At 49.4% G+C, this 20,144-nt stretch overlaps 2 protein-coding genes across 2 annotated transcripts in view; one reads left to right on the forward strand and one right to left on the reverse strand.

Moving 5' to 3' along the window:
• Positions 1 to 893: 893 nt before the first annotated feature.
• On the reverse strand, positions 894 to 8,593 carry SOWAHB (sosondowah ankyrin repeat domain family member B). Its single transcript, XM_048848778.2, has one exon. The coding sequence runs from the start codon at positions 8,358 to 8,360 to the stop codon at positions 6,348 to 6,350; it is 2,013 nt and encodes a 670-aa protein (XP_048704735.2). The 5' UTR covers positions 8,361 to 8,593; the 3' UTR covers positions 894 to 6,347.
• A 128-nt stretch (positions 8,594 to 8,721) lies between these two features.
• Positions 8,722 to 20,144, forward strand: part of SEPTIN11 (septin 11) — an 88,960-nt gene continuing 77,537 nt past the window's right edge. The window contains exon 1 of the mRNA XM_075127460.1: positions 8,722 to 8,740. The gene's annotated coding sequence lies outside the window, so the exon portion shown is untranslated. The remainder of the gene's footprint in view (positions 8,741 to 20,144) is intronic.

Raw genomic sequence — 20,144 nt, forward strand, 5'->3', positions numbered from 1 at the left:
GGCCATGCAGCTCCACCAGCTGGTGTGTGTGAGGGGTGACCCTGGCTCTGCCTGCTATCCCCGCCCTTTTAGACAAGCTGCTCAGAGGGGGAGTGGGGAAGCAACTTGATAGCAGCCCCTGTGCTTCCCCCCATATTCAGGAGCTGCACTTCTGGCTGGCAACACATGACCTATGCGAGTGGGGAAGGAAGTTTACTCTCTCTCTTTACCCTGTGTGGCCATAGAGGACGGGCTTTTCCAAAGTCCCCAGAGCCCAGATCCTCAGTGAGTTAGGCACACAAGTACCTTAGAGGATCTGGACCTGAGTGATGTAGGAGCACAAGTCCCATAGATTTTCTGTGGGATTTGTGCTACTAAGTCACTTAAGCATTCTTGCAAATCCCACTCAGAAAGGCTAGCCTCAATCTAGCCCACCAGGGTATGCGTACACTGCAATAACCCAGCGGCGTGTCCAGGGCTGGCCTGGGTCAGCTGACTCGGACTCACAGGGCTCAGGCTGGAGCCTGGGCTCTGAGACTCCCTCAAGGGGGGGAGAGGTCTCCGGGCCCAAGCTCCAGCCCAAGCCCGAACATCTATATTGCTATTTTTAGCCCTGCAAGCCTGAGTCACCTGACCGGGGCTCTGAGACTTGGTGCCACTGGTTACTGCCCTGTTATTTGTACAACGAAGCCTTGCTAATACATTGCTAACCTGCCACTCTAGTTATTTTCACAACAGCCCTGTCATCTCAACCTATTATTTTAACAAGATCTAAAGAGCTGTAATGAGGCTTCCCGCACTTAAGAAACCACTGCTCATTCAAAAGAGGCAATACCTTCACTAGTGCACCACCAAGTACCGGCATAAATAATTTAAACCAAACAGCACTTGTCACAGTCAAAGAAGAAAGTACGTTCTGTGAGGCAGTTTCCTTGATTTATTCAGATCTTCACAATGCATTTGTTCCCTTACTCTCTGCTTCGCAAAATGTGTTAATATGCGAAGAATCTCCTAGTCATGGACTACATCCACCCTCATTGAATTGGCCCTGCCAACACTGGTTCTCCACTTATGAGGTAACTCCCTTGTCTTCATGTGTAAGTATAATAATGCCTGCATCTGTAATTTTCACTCCATGCATCTGAAGAAGTGGATATTTTACCCACGAAAGCTTATGCCCCAAATAAATCTGTTAGTCTGAAAGGTGCCACCGGACTCCTTGTTGTTCTAGTCATGAAAGGGGAATTGAGAAGGTTTAACTGTATTTCTTTGCACAGGAACCATTTTCCAGTTGCACTAAAACCTTTCAGGATATTTGTGGTACTGAGAGCTCACCACTTCTGAGGTAGTCCCCAGTCATTGGCCCCAGCCCCCTGCTCATAAAAATAGAGCTAAGACAGGACAGTACATTACCAGCATGGAGTCCTTTGATTCAGAGCGTACACTTAGCACTTTGAGAGCAGCTTACCATTTACATGGACTCTCGCAGAGCCGAAAGGCTCTATATTGTCTAGGCGGTTTTCATTCATCTCTTGCTAGTGTCGTTCTAATCTGAAAAGTGACTGTATGCGGGGGTTCCGGGTTCATGTGTCTCAATGGCTTCATGGGAAGCTTGCTCAGTTTTATACATAAAGGGGCAGCAAGTTTAACTGGACTGCCTTGTATGCTCCCCGGCTCTGGAAAACAAGCTGGGATCTTTCTGGCTTGAGCTTCATCACAGGTTCTTGCCCAAGATAAAGCAGCATTTTGAACAGCCTGAAGGGGAGTTTCCTTAGAACTTGCTTCTCAGACTGTGCTGACAGCAGCACCAGGATGCAGCCGTCAAATCTGTTGCCATAGACTCTAGAAATGGTGGGTGAAATCCTGGCTCTGCTAAAGTCAATGGCAAATCATTGACTTCAACAGCGTCAGGATTTTTCCCTTTCATTGCAAAATCCGTTTAATTCTTTGCATGTGAAATGCACCCCAGAAGCCTCATGTTTGCACCCTGTGAGAGGGATGGACGTGGGGGTTCTAGGGAATCCCCACACTCTGCATGTTGCAGGGGGGATGCTCTTCGATCCACAGAGCTGCTGACCCTAGATCCTGGAGAGGAAAGGTGCTGCAGTTGTAGAAGCTACTGAAGACTATAGGCTGGATTGCTAGCTAAGGGGGAGTGGGGAGGGGAGGAAACTGTCCTGTGACCCCATGCTGTACCTATAGGTTGAAGGATGGATTTCACCCTCTTCACTCCTGTAGACTTTGCCTGCAGAAAGCCTGACTACTCAGACTTTGTGGGTGAAGTGAATTTCTGTGCCTATATGAAATGACTGAATGCTTTAAAAAAGGTGTCATAAGAGCTAGGTATTATTAATGTCAGCAGCCACTGGGCTCATAAACAATCCTGTAGTAAAAGATCAAAGAGATCCATCTGCTGGCCCCATCTGAGTGAAGGTTCTGTCAGCATTCCCATTACACAATCACTTTTTCAGATACTTAGGAACATAAGAACGGCTATACTGGGTCAGATCAATGGTCCATCCAGAGTAGCAGTCTCTGACAATGGCCAGTACCAGATCTTCAGGGGGAGTGTACAGAACAGGGCAGTTGGATGGATCCACCCCATCTTCCTCTTCTGGCAGTCAGAGGTTTAGGTACACCCCAAGCATGGGGTTACATCCCTAACCATGTTGGCTAATAGTCATTGATGGATCTATTCTCCATGAAATGACCTAGTTGTTTTTTGAACCCAGTTATACTTCTAGCCATCACCTCAGCCCATGGCCCTGAGTGCCACAGGTTAATTATGCATTGTGTGGAAGAAGTACTTTGTACAATTAACCTGTGGAACTCATAGCCAGGGGATGTTGTGAAGGCCAAAAGTACCACTGGGTTCAAAAGCAAACTAGATAAGCTAATGGAGGAGAGGTCCATCAAAACTTGTAGTTTAAGTATTTCAAGTTCAAACAAGGTCTTGGCTGAGAAGTAGAGTTCCTGTAGCTGATGCAGAACCCTGTCCTACGCCTGATGTTAGCAGGGACTCAGAACAGTGCACATACCTGATACAATGAGTTGCTGCAGAGGGCTGGGAGCAGGAAGGAAGGGATTTCAGCTTTTATTCAAATGCTGCTGTTTTGCATGTGAACATTAATATAAGCTGAGATTTTCAAAAACACCTGTGGGTGTCTGGTGCCCAGTTCCCTTGAATTGGACACCTAATTCCCTCCAATTGCTTGAAAAATCTCACCCTTAGTACACAGAAATATAAACATAACCAAGCAAAGGCTAACAAGGCAGAACTATACAGCCATTCTTCACCAGCGTCTTGGAATTTCACCTCAAGGTTCAACTATACTTGCTTTTAGTTGCCGTGTGAGACTTTCTTAAGGGAATTAATAGCTGAAGTTTTATTAATATGATTCTTCTCCATTCTGCTTTGTTGATTTTTATCAGATGTAACTGATTCTTGTTGGGCCCATTCCTTTTGCCTAGACTGAACTTCCAGAAGCCAGTTTAAAAGTTCCTTCCCTGTTTTTGGATAACATCTTAGCCTATTAAAAATCTAAGTTGCTCTTTGCTATTTATGCTCTCTTGGTTTAACTTTGTACCGTTTGCTCAGCTTGGATAATGAAAATAGACTCAGCAGTGTCACTTTCAGTATATTCCACTTCCAGCCAATTTCACTTTCTGGGACTAATGCTTTAGGATGCTGCAGCCTTTGGGTTGCAAATACAGGGCAGATCATGCCTTGTCCTACTGAAAAAACCATGCAATGGGTCAAGTCAAGTCAGAAGTTTTGTGCATTCATGCTCATAGAGCTCCTGAGGTTACATGCTGATAGGGTATAGGGCATAGGTTATGGGAAATAGTTGGTTTTACTACTTGGCTGGGATTAGTGATGGTAGTAAAGTTAAGCACGTTTGTAGGATCAGGGTCTGTGTGATATCACCTGGTGGTTTAGGAGAGAGATCCTTGAGCTCAGGTGATGGAAGCCTGTGGGTTTGGATATTTTTTGTAAGATGAAGGGCAAGGTTTCTAGCCCTTCCTCTGCAGGTGATTGATCTAGCAGTAATGGCTGTTGCCTGCCACACATGAGCATGGTTCGCCCACCAGAGCGGGCAGGGAGCACAAACTTCAATATGTATTAGTGTCCTGGCGCCTTGGAACAGCTGGGTAGAAGGGTCAGGGCTTCTAGGGAGAGCCTAGCCATCTTGGTGGATGGCTGACCTCAGTGCTGCCCTTATCAACCCCTATGGCCCTTCCCCTCTCCGCTGTAGCTGTGCCCCACTCATCTACCCCGAACAGGGACAGCCAGGATAAAGCAGGGGCCATGGGAGTGAATGCTAGAAGTAGGCGTCACTCATATCAAGAGGCGGGAAGGGGAGGAAATCAGCCCCAGGCTCAGTATTGACTGCAGCAGGGGTATTTGTCAGGGACTAAGTGGGTAAGTGATCACGGCTGCCTTGGCCCTACTAAACCTATGTGATAGAAAAATCTGCATAAATGTCAATCTCGGTCTGTAACTTTGACCCTCATGCCATTGTGACCTTCCACGTTCAAGGGACTGGTTGAGGGCCCCTGTCTACAGTATGTAGTGTAGGTACAAGATTCCCTTCATGCCTGCTCCACTCAGCATGCCGTACCCTGGGGTTTTTTTGGGGGGTGGGCACGTTAAGAGGGCCTTATGTGCCAGGGTGAGCGTCACCCCTGAAGTGAGCAGGGAGGTACAGCAGCAGACTGTTAGCACACCCCGTGATGCTGAACACTGTAAAGAAGGTGGGTGTGGAGTGGCTTGGAATGACCCAGTTCTGGAATGAATATCAACCCCCCCGAGTGTCTGCTCTTACCTCCATCCCACCCAGAGACTTCACAGACAAAAGGCCCCTGGAAACGGCAGGGTGCTCGCCACACGCTCTTTAACCTCTTTGGCTTTAAAAGTGAGTTCAGCCCTTGATTGAAATATTAAAATCCATCAAGGTTAAAGGGCCAGTGTATAAACTTGCCCCCCCCCCCCAATTTAGGTTTTGTAAAATATTATTCCATAGCTTAAAACCCATGAAATATTTCCTTTAAACTGAAGGAACAAAAACAAGAAAAAAATTGTTGCATAGAATATTCAAATGGAGAATTCATCTAATTTTCAAAACTATCAAAAACCAGTCAGTTGCATTTAGGAATAATTACCTGTGCAAATGTGAAAGACAGGCAGATGGCATAAATGCAACAGGACTAACGAAGCTGGCCTTGGACAAGTAGCCCAGCACCAAGGTGTATGATTGCTGATTGTGTGTGTTGTGTTAGGAAGATGTGAAAGCCCGCAAATAGTCCTCAGCTGTGGATGAAAAGAATAAGAAGAACATCAGACACCCTGCTTTGTTGATCATTTTCTTTCCAGAAAATGTTTTAACACTAACTGGCAGCATGATGAATGACTAATGAATGCACATTATTAAAAAAAAAAAAAGCTTTAGGAACCTTGTTAATTTAAAAACATTGTTTTTTAAATAGATTAGCCATATTTCTCATCTTTGTGACAGTGCCTTTTTCAGTTAGTCTTTTGATCTACACTGAAACAACAAGGCTTGGATGTTCATCAAAGCAGCTTTAAAGGTTGGGTCTCTAGGAGGAGGACTGTGCCAGGGATTCTTCATCTCTCTCATTAACATTCCCAAGGGAAGAGTCTCCATTCTCTCCTCACACACCCTTGGCTGCTAACATGAATTATTTGTCTGTACAACTAGTGTAGTGCACACGATGTTCCAATTTAACAGCTTTATCACCACTCCCTTCCCCCGACACGTGAATATTTCTGTTATTGTTTTGGTGACGATCTGTGCCTCCCTCCACAGCAGGAAGTACCTGAAGGTGAGTTTGGGCTCACTCTCTGCTCTTGGTTTCAATCTGGAGGCCAGGTCAGATAGGGATGATTTAGGGTTTTCTCAAAATCTTTTCTTCCTGTGATCACTACTTACTCCCTTGCCTATCTTTCACCACCACACCTTTCCAGCATCTAAAGAACTGCTTCTGAGACTAACCGCCTGAACTTGGGGCCAGTAGTCTGAGATCTCAAGTAGGGGTCATGGCTAAGCTTCAGGGAGCGAGTGTCCCCAGCTGCCTCCCAAAGTTGGCGGTCTCATACGGCAGGGAGTTGTCACAGCATTAGCTCACTGGACAGAAGGTTTCTAGATGGATTTTCTATTAAAAATAGGCCAGAAAAGGATCTCCTAGTAGTTCAAGTGTAAGAGTCTAAGTTAACCAGAAAGTGCCCCCTCTCCTCCACCTCTAGACTGACCCCACATTGTGCGAACCAACCTGCCTAGAAGGGCTCTGTGCCAAATACCCAAGGCTTGTACATGTGGTCCCCACCTTGGGGTAACTCTGCTGCCTTGTCAGTCACTATACTCCTCCCGCTCCCTCAGGGCAGGGTACTTGGTAGCCATTTTCCATTTCATGTGCTTTGGTTTCAGGCAGGCTGCGAGGGAGGTTTTCCTGCTGATGCTCCTGGCCACCTCCTGGCTCTTGGCCTTTCTGGGGGGCGAGGCATGTCTGACTAAGGGCTGGATAGGGAAGATTGTCTTGCCCTTTGGAGCCCCCAGCAGCTGCCACACTTCTCCAGAGGTTGAGCTGCTCAGGTATTGCCAAGGCCTCTTTCCACTGCTGTCCCGCACATGGACCTTGGAGTTCAACTTCTGGACCAGCAGCTTCATGATTCTCTGGTGTCCATGGATGGCCGCTAGGTGCAATGGGGTGTAGCCACAGCTGGACTTCACGTTCACATCCAGGGGGGTGCCCGCTTTCTCGGCCCCGCTGACCAAGTCCTGGAGCACTTGGTTGGCTCCATGTTTGGCGATCCAGTGGAGTGCGGTGTAGCCTGAAATAAAGTCCCTCTGCAAAGCAAGCTGGGGATCTTCCAGGAAGAGTGCCCGGACCTGCACCCAGGAGCCAGCAGCCACCATGATGATCCAGTTGTGTTCCCTGGGGTCTAGCGGGACAGAGGAGGGCCTGGAGTCCAAAGGTCTTTGCGGGACGGGCAGCACCTCCTCTGCAGGCACACAAGTCTGTCTTTGCACAGAGCCCAAGAACTGGAACGTGATGGGAGTGTCCACACCTGGGGAAGCCAATATTGCCCCCTTGGCCATCTTCCTGGATCTCCGGGGGCGCCGGCCTCTCCTCCCCTGGTCCTGGGCCCTCAGCTCATCCTCGGAAGAGGACACCCTGCTGCTCCCCTGGGCACTCTTGCTCCTGAAGGAGTGGCGGGTGCAGGGCGCGGTGCCATTCACCTCCACCACCTGCCCGTTGGCCCTGCCCTTGCTGCGGAGGTAGCGGTGGCTGGGGGCCCCGTTGCTGAGCGGCTGGCAGCGTGAGGCTAGCACCCCTGGGTCCCTGGGCCCTTGGCCTGCTCCCCCGGAGGGACTGGCAGCCCTGTCCCCCACCTCCTGCGGGGAGTCGCTCCCCTCGCTGCCGGTGCCACCCCCGCTGCCCCCTTCGCTCCCGGGGCTCGCCTGCTCCACGAAATCCTCCAGGTCCTGCAGGGCCAGCTGGCAGCGGATGCTCCTGAAGATGGGCGGGGGGCACCTCCAGCCACCCTCGGGGAGCGCCCGGGCCGGGGCCGGGGCCGGGCAGCTGCCGTCGGCCGAGAGAGGAGCGGACCAGCTGTCCCGGGCCGCCTGCCCCGCACCTCGGCTCCCCTCCACCCATTCCTGGGTCCGCTGCTGCCGGAGCCAAGCGGGAGCGCAGGGGCCGGGAGCCCGGGGCGCCCCGGGGAGGGCGAGCGGGGCAGCCCGGCGCAGCTCCGGGCCCGGGGCGCAGCGCTCCGGGGGGGGCCCCTGGCCGCCCGCGGCCCGAGCCGGGGCAGGAGGCGGCTCCGCTCCCTGCCTCCCTGAGTCAGCCTGGGGGAGGCCGGGAGCCCCCCGGCCAGCTCCGCCCGGGCAGGAGCGGGGATGATCCCGGGGGAGGCGGCCGCGGGGGGCCGGGCGCTGCTGCTCCCGGAGCCCGCCGTGCGCCCCGCTCCCACGGCCTCCCGCGGAGCCCGCTCCGCTCCCTGGCTGGGCGGCTGGAGGAGCCGCCTCCTTCCCCGGGGGCGCACCGGCCAGGCCCTGCCCCTGGCACCGCCCGGGCCCGGGGGGCGGCTCCGCGGCAGGTGGCCTCAGCTTCTCGCCCAGCAGGTCCCGGTACCTTCTCCTCAGCACCACGTACTTGGGGCCGCCGCCCGCCTCCTGCTTCACCGTGGCCACCGAGTTCACGAGGCTCTTGAACTGCTCCCGGCGCTGCTGCACCTGCCCGGCCGCCCCGGGGTCCCGCAGGAAGCGCTTGAAGTGCCCCAGCAAGGCGGCGTTGGTCACTCGCCCGCCGGCCTGGCAGAGGAAATCCAGCAGCTCCTCCTGGCTCAGCTCCCTGGCCATGGCTCTGCCCCCGTCTCTCGGTGCGGGTCACCGACACCCGGGCAGGGCAGCCCCCGGCCGGCCAGCGCAGCAGCGGGGGGCTGTCACCTCGCCCCTGCCCAGCGAGCCCAGCATGGCCCCCGGCCTGCACCCCCTCTCCTGGGCAGCTGCTGGCACCGCAGGGAGACGCTCGCCCTTCTCCTTGAGACCAGTCCCTGGTAAAGTTCCTCCTGGAGTCAGTTTCACCTGCTCGCCTCTGCTCCGCCCAGCCACCCCCCCAGCTCCTCCCCTCTCTCAGGCACGAGCACTCCCCTGCTTTCCCGGGATGAGTCAGGCCGGAGTCACACCGAGTGTGAGCCCAGGAAGGGCAAGAGACAGAGAAACTCAGCTCTCACCTGCGGGCAAGTGGTTGTTTTTACTTTCACCTTACCTGCCCTCTCCCCTTTCCTTTGATCAGAGCCAGCTCAGGGCTGTCACCGAAAGAAGGTGGGGAGAATTGAAGTGTGTTGCTTTGCCTGGCGTTCAAAGTGGTGTCACAAGTAAGTTCCCTCTGGAGGGGAGGTGGTGGGATCTGGGAGAAACAGATTTTGTAAAACACCCCCCTTCCCCCCGTTTTCCTCCTGAAGTGTGTGGCATTTCTGCAGGGTAAAGGCTGGCTGTCCATTCCATTTTGGAAAAAAATAATCCAGTTTCTTAAGGTAGTATGGCCTGAGTTTAAAACAAAAACCCAACCCATTTATTTTTGAAAAAGGTGTGTGATCTGATGTGTAAACAGAAAACAACACAGCGTAAAATTATACGAACAAAACGAAATTGCATTTAAAATGTGCTCTGAGGGGTTTTCTGCTCCTCTGATGAAGTTCCAGGGCCTGATCTAGAGGTTTTTAAAGTCAAATGGGCTTCAGAGCGAGCACTAGGTATGCATAAGGGTTTTTCCATGAGAAACTGATTAAGGCCCTCAGGCAAACATTTAGGTGTGGGAGTAACTTTGCACAGCTGAGTAGCTCATGAGTGCCAGTTACTCGGGTGCCTAGGTATTGGCAGAATCAGGGCTTAAAACCTTGCTCCTAGCATGGGCACTGCTAGCATGTTTCCCCAGTACCCAGGCTGAGGCCCACGCATCCTTATTCTATCCCACTGATAGATATCAGAGGGTGAAGCATGGGCCCATGCTAGCAGACCCAGTTCTAGGATTAGAGTGTAACTGATGGGCATCACAGGGAAAATAGAGCAAACTAAAATAAAGTTAAAACCTTGAAACATCAGAGTAAAACACATTTATTTCTGTAACTCCTGACAGTTATCGTTCTCTTAAGTGTAACTTACAGGTATGCAATTTTCACACAGAAATGTGATTTTCAACGGGATGGATTTAATCTGAAAAATTTATGTGTTTGAGATGGAAGGATTGACTGAGGGGAGAACTGGATTTCTATTCTCCTTGTGCTTATATTTTAGTGCCAGATTTCATTGTAAGACACAAGGAGAGAGAGACACTCATTCATAAGTATTTATTATTAAATTCCTTCCTGTTGCGTAAGACACTAGGTGTGTGAAGCACAATGTCTAATGTGTAGGATACTGGCATTCAAGGGAGTATTTCAAGGAAGGCTGACAAATACTATTATTCTGCAATTGACAGTGCACAGGCAGATTGCTGTGAGCCTCATAAAGTTAATGGGGCCCGGCCTGCACTTAGCACTCAAGTTGCATGCTATCAGTTACAAGATTGCGTCCTAGGAGTGCAGTTGGCAGGAAAGGGTTTAAAGTGAACTCCCAGTGCTGCTGGACTAGTTTTATAGAAAACTGACAAATTTCCCCCTGGACCACTACATACAGCTCCAAACATGCTCAACAGCTCTGCAGAGGGACTTCAGGAAAACTGAGGACCCACTTACTGCCCTGCACATACTCCAGAAGGGACTGCCTCAGACAAGAAATCATCACTTTCTCCCACACACTGGAAGAAAAAAAGATCAGGAAACTTGCCTGGAAATCATGCAAGAAACCCAAAACAATTAGGAAAAAAAAACAAACTCATGACAGCCATCCAACCACTAAAACAAAAAGTGGAGCCAACTGCAACTCCACAGCCCATAGAACAGCCTCTCCATCAGAAAACATGGCACCAGGACTCACCACATGGACACTACACAACACCCTGACATCAGCAATTTACCAAAACTACGCCTAAGTGAAGCTGAATTATCCGTGCTCTGCAAGAGACTGAACTTCTGCCGCACCACAGAAACTGATACATACTAATATGTGGAGAACTAGAAGACTTCTTCCACTGACTCTGCCTCAAAGAATTCTTTCCACAACAATGATAACACCACCCACAACTGCTACATTCCCACTGCCTGTCATAAGGAAAAAACATCATCTGACTGCACATCCCACAACAGATGAAACCACACTCTTGGTCATTACACTGATTGGTTCAGAAAAATATTGACTGTGAAATCCTTAACAAACATCACATCCATCACAGTCGCCACGGCCAAGAGGAGAGCTCTACCGCCCCTGAAATTCAACCACCAAATAGTGATCAAACCAGCAGGGGGAGTCATCATAGTCCTCAACCGTGGTGACACCATCTGCTATAAAGAAAGCAAAGACCCCACACAACCAACTCTCTGACACCATCTGCTATAAAGAACGCAAAGACCCCACACCACCATTTTCCCAGGAATTTAAGGATATCATGAAACCCTTCTCCAAACACGTTCTTGAGAAACTCTACAATTTCATCCCCCTTGAACCCCCCCCCCCCGCCTCCTACGTACTTTCAAAAATATACAAACAAGGGGACCCAGGCAGACCCATCTGGCCACAGCTCTCTTAATGAAGGAAGACTGGGACTCATAGAAACCATCCTCAAACCATTCACCACACAAAGGCCCAGCTTCCTCCAGGACACAACCGACTTCCTCCAGAAACTCTGCAACATTAACATCCTCCCTCAGAACACCGTCCTTGCCACCATGGATGTCACCTCCCTATATGCCAATATCCCTCACAATGACAGCATCGCTGCCTGATTCGAATATCCATAGGATAATGGACCACCCTCAGGTATCCACCCCAAACACTGGGAGGCAGGGGGAGGCGCTGATCGGCAGGGCCCACCAGCGGACAGGAGGTGCTGGGGGAAGGGGGAGGTTCTGGTAGAGGGGCTGCCAGTGCATGCTCAGCACCCACAGGCATCGACTCCATCGGTGCTCCGGGGCTGGAGCACCCATAGGGATATATTAGTGGGTGCTCTGCCAAGCTCCCCTCCCCCCCCCCCCCGCCCAAGTGCACCACGTCCCTGCTCCTCTGCCTACCTCCCAGCGCTTCCTCCTGGGCCGCCACTAAATGGCTGTTTGGCTGCTCCGGGGGGGTGGGCGGGGGGAAGAGCGGGAACCTGGCACGCTCAGGGGAGGAGTCGGGGAAGAGGCCGGGGCAGGGATTTGGGGAAGGAGTCGGAATAGGGGCAGGGAGGGGGAGGAGTGGGGCGGGGACTTTGGGGAAGGGGTTGGAATGGGGGCAGGGCAGGGCAGGGCAGGGCCTCATGGAAGGGATGGAGTCAGGGCAGGGCCGGGGGCAGAGTGGGGTTGAGCACCCACCGGCGGGAGCAGAAGTCAGCGCCTATGGCTCCAGCCCCAGAACACCCATGGAGTCAGCACCCATGTGCTGACATATCTCCATTGCAACAATAATCAACACCCCCACACAACACACCTTTCAAGATCCCTGGGTCCTACACATGCCTAGCACAGCATGTGGTGTATCTCAGCCAGTGCACTAAATGCCCGAATAACAACTATGGGAATGAAACTAGACAATCACTACACCTTCAGATGAACTCACACAGGAAAATGATACAAGACAAAAACACCCTATCATCTGTGGATGAACACTTTTCATGAAGCAATCACTCTGTATGTGAGCTCTCAGTCCTCAGCCTCAAAGGAAACCTGCACAACACCTTCAAAAGAGGAGTCTGGGAGCTTAAATTCAAAATTTTGGTAGGAACTAAAAAATCATGGAGTGAATAGAGACACTGGATTTATGGCTAATTGCAACACTCTATAACCCACTTACACCCCCCTTCCAGCTTTTTTTCCCTTCTTTTTTGCCCCCCTCCTCCCCCCATGACTGGAGAAGTGTTAATGGGCCACTTCATCTTGAATGGTCCTTTGAAATAATCTTGACTTTCGCTAAACAATGGTCCCTTAAAATAAACGACTTTTGCTAAACAATCTGTTCCACCTTGTGTTTAGCTAAGACACTCTGAGTATATTTCCCAGACCTGAAGAAGAGCTCTGTGGAAGCTGGTCCTCTCACCAACAGAAGTTGGTCCAATACAAAGATACACCTCACCCACCTTGTCTCTCTAATATCCTGGGACCAACAGGACTACAACACTGCATACAAAGTTCCCCTAAGTCACCTCTAGTCTATTCAATACTTTTGATAATGACATTTTACCCTATTTTTTTAAGGACTGGCAAGCATCTGCTTATGAGAATAATCTACAGAACATCTGTCTACTGCAGAGGTGGGCAAACTGCGGCCTGGGGGCCACATCCAGCCCTCCAGACATTTTAATCCAGTCCTCGAGCTCCAGCCAGGAAGCATGTGGCTCCCTGAAGCAGCAGCATGTCCCCCTTCTGGCCCCTACATGTAGGGGCAGCTAGGGGGCTCCACACACTTTCCTGCTCCCACAGCTCCCTTTGGCCAGGAACTGTGGCCAATGAGAGCTACGGGTCAGCACCTGTGGACAGGGCAGCGTGCAGAGTCGTCTGGCCATGCCTCTGCATAGAAGCCAGAGGGGAACATGCCACTGCTTCTGGGAGTTGCTTGAGGTAAGCGCCACCCGAAGCCTGCACCCCTGACCTCCTCCTGCACCCCAACCCCCTCCCGCCCTCCAAACCCCTCAGTCCCATCCACACCACAGAGCCTGCACCCCCATCCAGAGCCCTCACCACCACCCCCGCACCCCAACCCCTGCCCCAGTCCAGAGCCCCCTCCTGCACCCTGAACTCCTCATTTCTGGCCCCACCCCAGAGCCTGCACCCCCAGATGGAGCCCTCACCCCCTCCCACACCCCAACCCCCAATTTTGTGAGCATTCATGGCCTGCCATATAATTTCCATCCCCAGATGTGGCTCTCAGGCCAAAAAGTTTGCCCACCCCTGCCTTAGCCTAGCTGCAACTCAGCATAACAACTAACAGGGTGAAGAGAGAAGAGACAGAGCAATAGGACTACAAAGATCTTTTTCTTGCTTTCAGTAATATTTAAAAGCACAGAGACTGAGTCTTTCTCTGTTTGGAAAGCACTTTGAACAACGTAGGTGATACAAGCGTCTAATTATATTGCAGTATTTAAAAAACACCTGTTTGACAAGGTTTCCAGGAATGGGTAAGGGTGTGGGACTTTGGAGTGGAATGAAGTTTACTGCTGTGTTTATTGGCTGGCGTATTAATTTTTATATTGTGTTAGGTGCTAGGTGATATTTTGTTGGTAAATTCAATTGGTAGGGTGCCCAGAGCTTAGATATACACATTCTTTAAGCTTGTGTTAAATAATGGATAATAACACAGTAAATGTTAAGTGTTTAAAATATATAATATTTTTAAAAGTTTCATAGACGTTTCAAATATACTTTTTCATTGCTGACTTCCCCCCTTCATTATGCACAAAGTTATAATGAATTGCTGTTTTTAAAAAGAACATTGAAATATTTGCTTTCGGGGGAAAAACGCAGAGAGAATTATATGGCCTCTTTGCAAAGTGATAATAGGAAACAAACAGGCAAGATTTTGGGCCTACCAGTCTTGGCAATGCTAGTGAGGCATGGTAACACAAGGGAGTGGGTTGCTATTGTTCATTACAAAAAATACAACATAAAAAAGGAAACCAATTGATGGAATCTATGCCTGCAGGGATATCTGGTATTACAGATGCAGGTACTCGTATGTATCTGGTATTGTAAATATGCTTAAATGCTACATTGAAACTAAAATATCAAAAACATTGAAAATGAAGTTATATTAGATACCTGCATTTATCATGTGGCTGAAGGCAGCTGGAGCACAGCTCCCAGTAAAGAATGGGGTCCTTAATCTTTATTATTATTATTATTATTTTATTATTATTGATATGTATTACATTAGCACCTACAGCAGGGGTGGGCAACTTTTTGTCCTGAGGGCCACATCGGGGTGCGAAACTGTATGGAGAGCTGGGTAGGGAAGGCTGTGCCTCCCCAAACAGCCTGGCCCCTGCCCCCATTCGCCCCCTCCCACTTCCCTCTCCCTGACTGCCCCCCTCAGAACATCCAACCCCCCTGCTCCTTGTCCCCTGACCGCCCCCTCCCGGGACCCCTGCCCCTAACCACCCCCTGGGACCTCACCCCCTATCCAACCCCCCCCGCTTCCCAGACTGCCCTGACCGCTATCCACACCCTCGCCCCCTGACAGGCCCCCGGGACTCCCACTCCTTATTCAACCCCCCCGTTCCCCATTGCCTGACTGCCCCCAAGAACCTCCGCACCATCCAGGTGCTCCCTGTCCCCTGACTGCCCCACCCCAGAACCTGCACCCCATCCAACTGCCTCCTGCTCCCCGTCCCCTGACTGCCCCCCCAGAACCTTCACCCCATCCAACTGCCCCCTGCTTCCTGTCCCATGACTGCCCCCCGAGGACCCCCTGCCCCTTATCCAACCCCCCCCCCCGCCCTCTTACGATGCTACTCAGAGCAGCAGGTGCTCACAGCCCTGCTGTCCAGATGGAGGTGGCGGGAGGGGACAGGAACAGCAGGGGTGGGGCTGGGGGCTAGCCTCCCCAGCCAAGAGCTCAAGGGCTGGGCAGGATGGTCCCGCGGGCTGGATGTGGCCCATGGGCCATAGTTTGCCCACCGCTGACGTAGAGGCTCAGGTGAGATTGGGGCCCCACTGTGCTAGGTGTTATATATACACATAGTAAGTGATGGTCTCTGTCCTAAAAACTTTAGTCTAAGTATACAAAGCAGACAAAGGGTGGGACAGTAACTGTAATAGGCAATTTAGGCACAAGGGGACTGAGGTCCTGATCTAAGGCTCATTGAAGTCAATAGAAAGCCATTGACTTCAGTGGGCTTTGGATCAGACCCTAGGTTATATGACCTAGGTCACACAAGAAGTCCATGACAGAACCAGGAATGGAACCAAGCCTTAACCACAAGACAGGCCTCTGTCATGTCTCACCTTGCATCAGTGGCACGTTGGTATCCATATAACTGCAGATCTTTTAGGTGTTTGGTGTATCCACAAACATTATGAACCACGAAGCGTGCGCAGTCTTTGCAAACACCATACATATATCATGATGATGATAAATCACAATCACACACACACAGTTTTTATTTTTGGTTATTTTAAGTATGGCTATAACAATTAAGGGTCAGACCGTGCACAAATTTATCAGCATCAGACGGGCATAAGTGTTTGCAGGACTGGGTCCTGAGGTAAACTGTGTACTTGTATTCATTCAGGGGACTGATTCTATACCATTAGGTATCAGTTGCAGTCGTCTATCATACTGGTTGATGTAACACATCGTACTACACCGAAACAGTAATCATAAGTGTTGCATTTGTGGAAGTATCTCTCTAAGCATAGCACTGTCACTATAAAGAAGCTTGAAGTTGCTACAGTAAAAGTTACAGTTCAGCAACAAATAGCAGAACTGTTCAAGAATCTGTCAGCACTTTTCATGAGGTTCTGCTGCAGAGCGCACATGGATAGCAATGTGTGATACTATCTGTCTGTACCATACACTCTTTCATTCTTGCCCAGGGTATCTTTTATGAACATACATTTACATCCTCCCAACAACATTCATCTGATGGAGAGTATGCACTCAGATGGACATCGTACCAAAAGGACTGAAGGTAAAAAATCCATTACAATCTACATACCACACAGACTATGCTGACAGCTTGTGCCACACTCTCTCAAAGAAACTGCGGAATCACCTGATCAACATCCTCTACAGCAAACAGGGAAAGATTAAGAATGAGCTCTCAAAACTGGATACTCTCATAAAAAACCAACCTTCCACACAAACTTCCTCGTGGCTGGACTTTACTAAAACTAGACAAGCCATTTACAACGCACACTTTGCTTCTCTACAAAAGAAAAAGGACCCTAAACTTTCTAAACTACTACATGCTACAAGGGGCCACAGCAATCGTTCCCTCAACCCACCCAGCAATATTGTTAACCTATCCAACTATACTCTCAGCCCAGCAGAAGCAGCTGTCCTATCTCGGGGCCTCTCCTTCTGCCCCTCCACCCCCACGAACATGATACAGTTCTGTGGTGACCTAGAATCCTATTTTCGACATCTCCGACTCAAGGAATATTTCCAAAATACCTCTGAACAACATACTAATCCACAGAGACCTCCCTACCAACATTACAAAAAGAAGGATTCTGGGTGGACTCCTCCTGAAGGTCGAAACAGCAGACTGGACTTCTACATAGAGTGCTTCCGCCGACGTGCATGGGCTGAAATTGTGGAAAAGCAGCATCACTTGCCCCATAACCTCAGCCGTGCAGAACACAATGCCATCCACAGCCTCAGAAACAACTCTGACATCATAATCAAAAAGGCTGTCAAAGGCGGTGCTGTTGTCATCATGAATAGGTTGGAATATGAACAAGAGGCTGCTCGGCAGCTCTCCAACACCACTTTCTACAAGCCATGACCCTATGATCCCACTGAGAGTTACCAAAAGCAACTACAGCATTTGCTCAAGAAACTTCATGAAAAAGCACAAGATCAAATCCGCACAGATGCACCCCTGGAACCCCGACCTGGGATATTCTGTCTACTACCCAAGATCCATAAACCTGGAAATCCTGGGCGCCCCATCATCTCAGCCATTGGCACCCTGACAGCAGGATTGTCTGGCTATGTAGACTCCCTCCTCAGGCCCTATGCTACCAGCACTCCCAGCTACCTTCGAGACACCACTGACTTCCTGAGGAAACTACAATCCATCGGTGATCTTCCTGATAACACCATCCTGGCCGCTATGGACGTAGAAGCCCTCTACACCAACATTCCACACAAAGGTGGACTACAAGCCATCAAGAACACTGTCCCCGATAATGTCACGGCAAACCTGGTGGCTGAACTTTGTGACTTTGTCCTTACCCATAACTATTTTACATTTGGGGACAATGTATACCTTCAGATCAGCGGCACTGCTATGGGTACCCGCATGGCCCCACAGTATGCCAACATTTTTATGGCTGATTTAGAACAACGCTTCCTCAGCTCTCGTCCCCTAACGCCCCTACTCTACTTGCGCTATATTGATGACATCTTCATCATCTGGACCCATGGAAAAGAAGCCCTTGAGGAATTCCACCATGATTTCAACAATTTCCATCCCACCATCAACCTCGGCCTGGTCCAGTCCACACATGAGATCCACTTCCTGGACACTACAGTGCTAATAAACAATGGTCACATAAACACCACCCTATCCCGGAAACCTACTGACTGCTATTCCTACCTACATGCCTCCAGCTTTCACCCTGACCACACCACACGATCCATTGTCTACAGCCAAGCTCTGCGATACAACCGCATTTGCTCCAACCCCTCAGACAGAGACAAACACCTACAAGATCTCTATCAAGCATTCTTACAACTACAATACCCACCTGCAGAAGTAAAGAAACAGATTGATAGAGCCAGAAGAGTTCCCAGAAATCACCTACTACAGGACAGGCCTAACAAAGAAAATAACAGAACGCCACTAGCCGTCACCTTCAGCCCCCAACTAAAACCCCTCCAACACATTATTAAGGATCTACAACCTATCCTGAAGGATGACCCAACACTCTCACAAATCTTGGGAGACAGGCCAGTCCTCGCCTACAGACAGCCCCCCAACCTGAAGCAAATACTCACCAACAACCACATACCACACAACAGAACCACTAACCCAGGAACCTATCCTTGCAACAAAGCCCGTTGCCAACTGTGCCCACATATCTATTCAGGGGACACCATCAAAGCGCCTAATAACATCAGCCACACTATCAGAGGCTCGTTCAACTGCACATCCACCAATGTGATATATGCCATCATGTGCCAGCAATGCCCCTCTGCCATGTACATTGGTCAAACTGGACAGTCTCTACGTAAAAGAATAAATGGACACAAATCAGATGTCAAGAATTATAACATTCATAAACCAGTCGGAGAACACTTCAATCTCTCTGGTCACGCAATTACAGACATGAAGGTCGCTATCTCACAACAAAAAAACTTCAAATCCAGACTCCAGCGAGAAACTGCTGAATTGGAATTCATTTGCAAATTGGATACTATTAATTTAGGCTTAAATAGAGACTGGGAGTGGCTAAGTCATTATGCAAGGTAGCCTATTTCCCCTTGTTTTTTCCTACCCCCCCCCCCCCCCCGATGTTCTGGTTAAACTTGGATTTATGCTGGAAATGGCCCACCTTGATTATCATACACATTGTAAGGAGAGTGGTCACTTTGGATAAGCTATTACCAGCAGAAGAGTGAGTTTGTTGGGGGGGGGGGGCGGAGGGTGAGAAAACCTGGATTTGTGCTGGAAATGGCCCACCTTGATTTTCATACACATTGTAAGGAGAGTGATCACTTTAGATAAGCTATTACCAGCAGGAGAGTGGGGTGGGAGGAGGTATTGTTTCATGGTCTCTGTGTATATAATGTCTTCTGCAGTTTCCACAGTATGCATCCGATGAAGTGAGCTGTAGCTCACGAAAGCTTATGCTCAAATAAATTGGTTAGTCTCTAAGGTGCCACAAGTACTCCTTTTCTTTTTGCGAATACAGACTAACACGGCTGTTACTCTGAAACCTGTTAAAATGGGAGTACCCCATGGGAATACTGTGAAAAGTTAATATTTTTATCAACATCAATTAATTTGGATGCAACTTTTCTGTATTCCCTTGTTCACTATTCAAGAAGTAGCTCCAATAATCCCATTCTGCCTCCACAACCAGCTTTTCCTTCTGATGAATCCTGCACTGAAGTCGTAATCCGGTGTTTATGACATCAGTGCATTGCTGAGGAAATGACTGACTAATGCTGCCTAATCTCATAACTGCAGGATCAAATAGGAGAGAGTGATAGATTATTAGGGTAAAAAAAATTAAAAGAACTATATTTGATTCTGAAGATAGGGTGACAGTTTTAATGGAGTTATGTGTAAGAAGGATATATTTCTAAAGTCCCCCCCACTCCTGATGTGGTAGTTCCCCTTAATAATTTCTGGCTGCATTTTCCTGCTTGATATATTGTCTGTCACAGCACTCAGACATCCTGTTCATTCTCAGCTTGGAACATTCCCAGCCAGGCTTGTTCCTAGCTTAGAATTGATCAAAAACAGCAAAGAACATTGCCATTAGTAATACAGCCAAGGATAAACATGGGTAAGTGGAGTTTACCCGCTTCTCATTTGGTGACTTAGTTTAGTTTAGTTCAGGAATTTACCCACTTCTTCTTTTTATACCACTGCATCACTTCCCTCTCTCCTCCTACACAGATAGTCCTTGATCTTGCAAATGCTGTCCTTGAAGTTAATGGAACTGCTCATACAAGTAAAGCAGCTGCATAAGTGTTTTCAGGATGGGGGTCATACTCAGAATTGCATCATGAGGCCAGGTATATGTATAAATTTGCACTGCTTTAGATAAACTGGTTTACTTAATCTGGTGCAAACCCCTGCATGGACACACTTCTATTTTGGTTTCAAAGTGGCTA

The sequence above is a fragment of the Caretta caretta genome, chromosome 4 (assembly GCF_965140235.1).
Source record: "Caretta caretta isolate rCarCar2 chromosome 4, rCarCar1.hap1, whole genome shotgun sequence".
Classification (NCBI taxonomy): Eukaryota; Metazoa; Chordata; order Testudines; family Cheloniidae; genus Caretta; species Caretta caretta.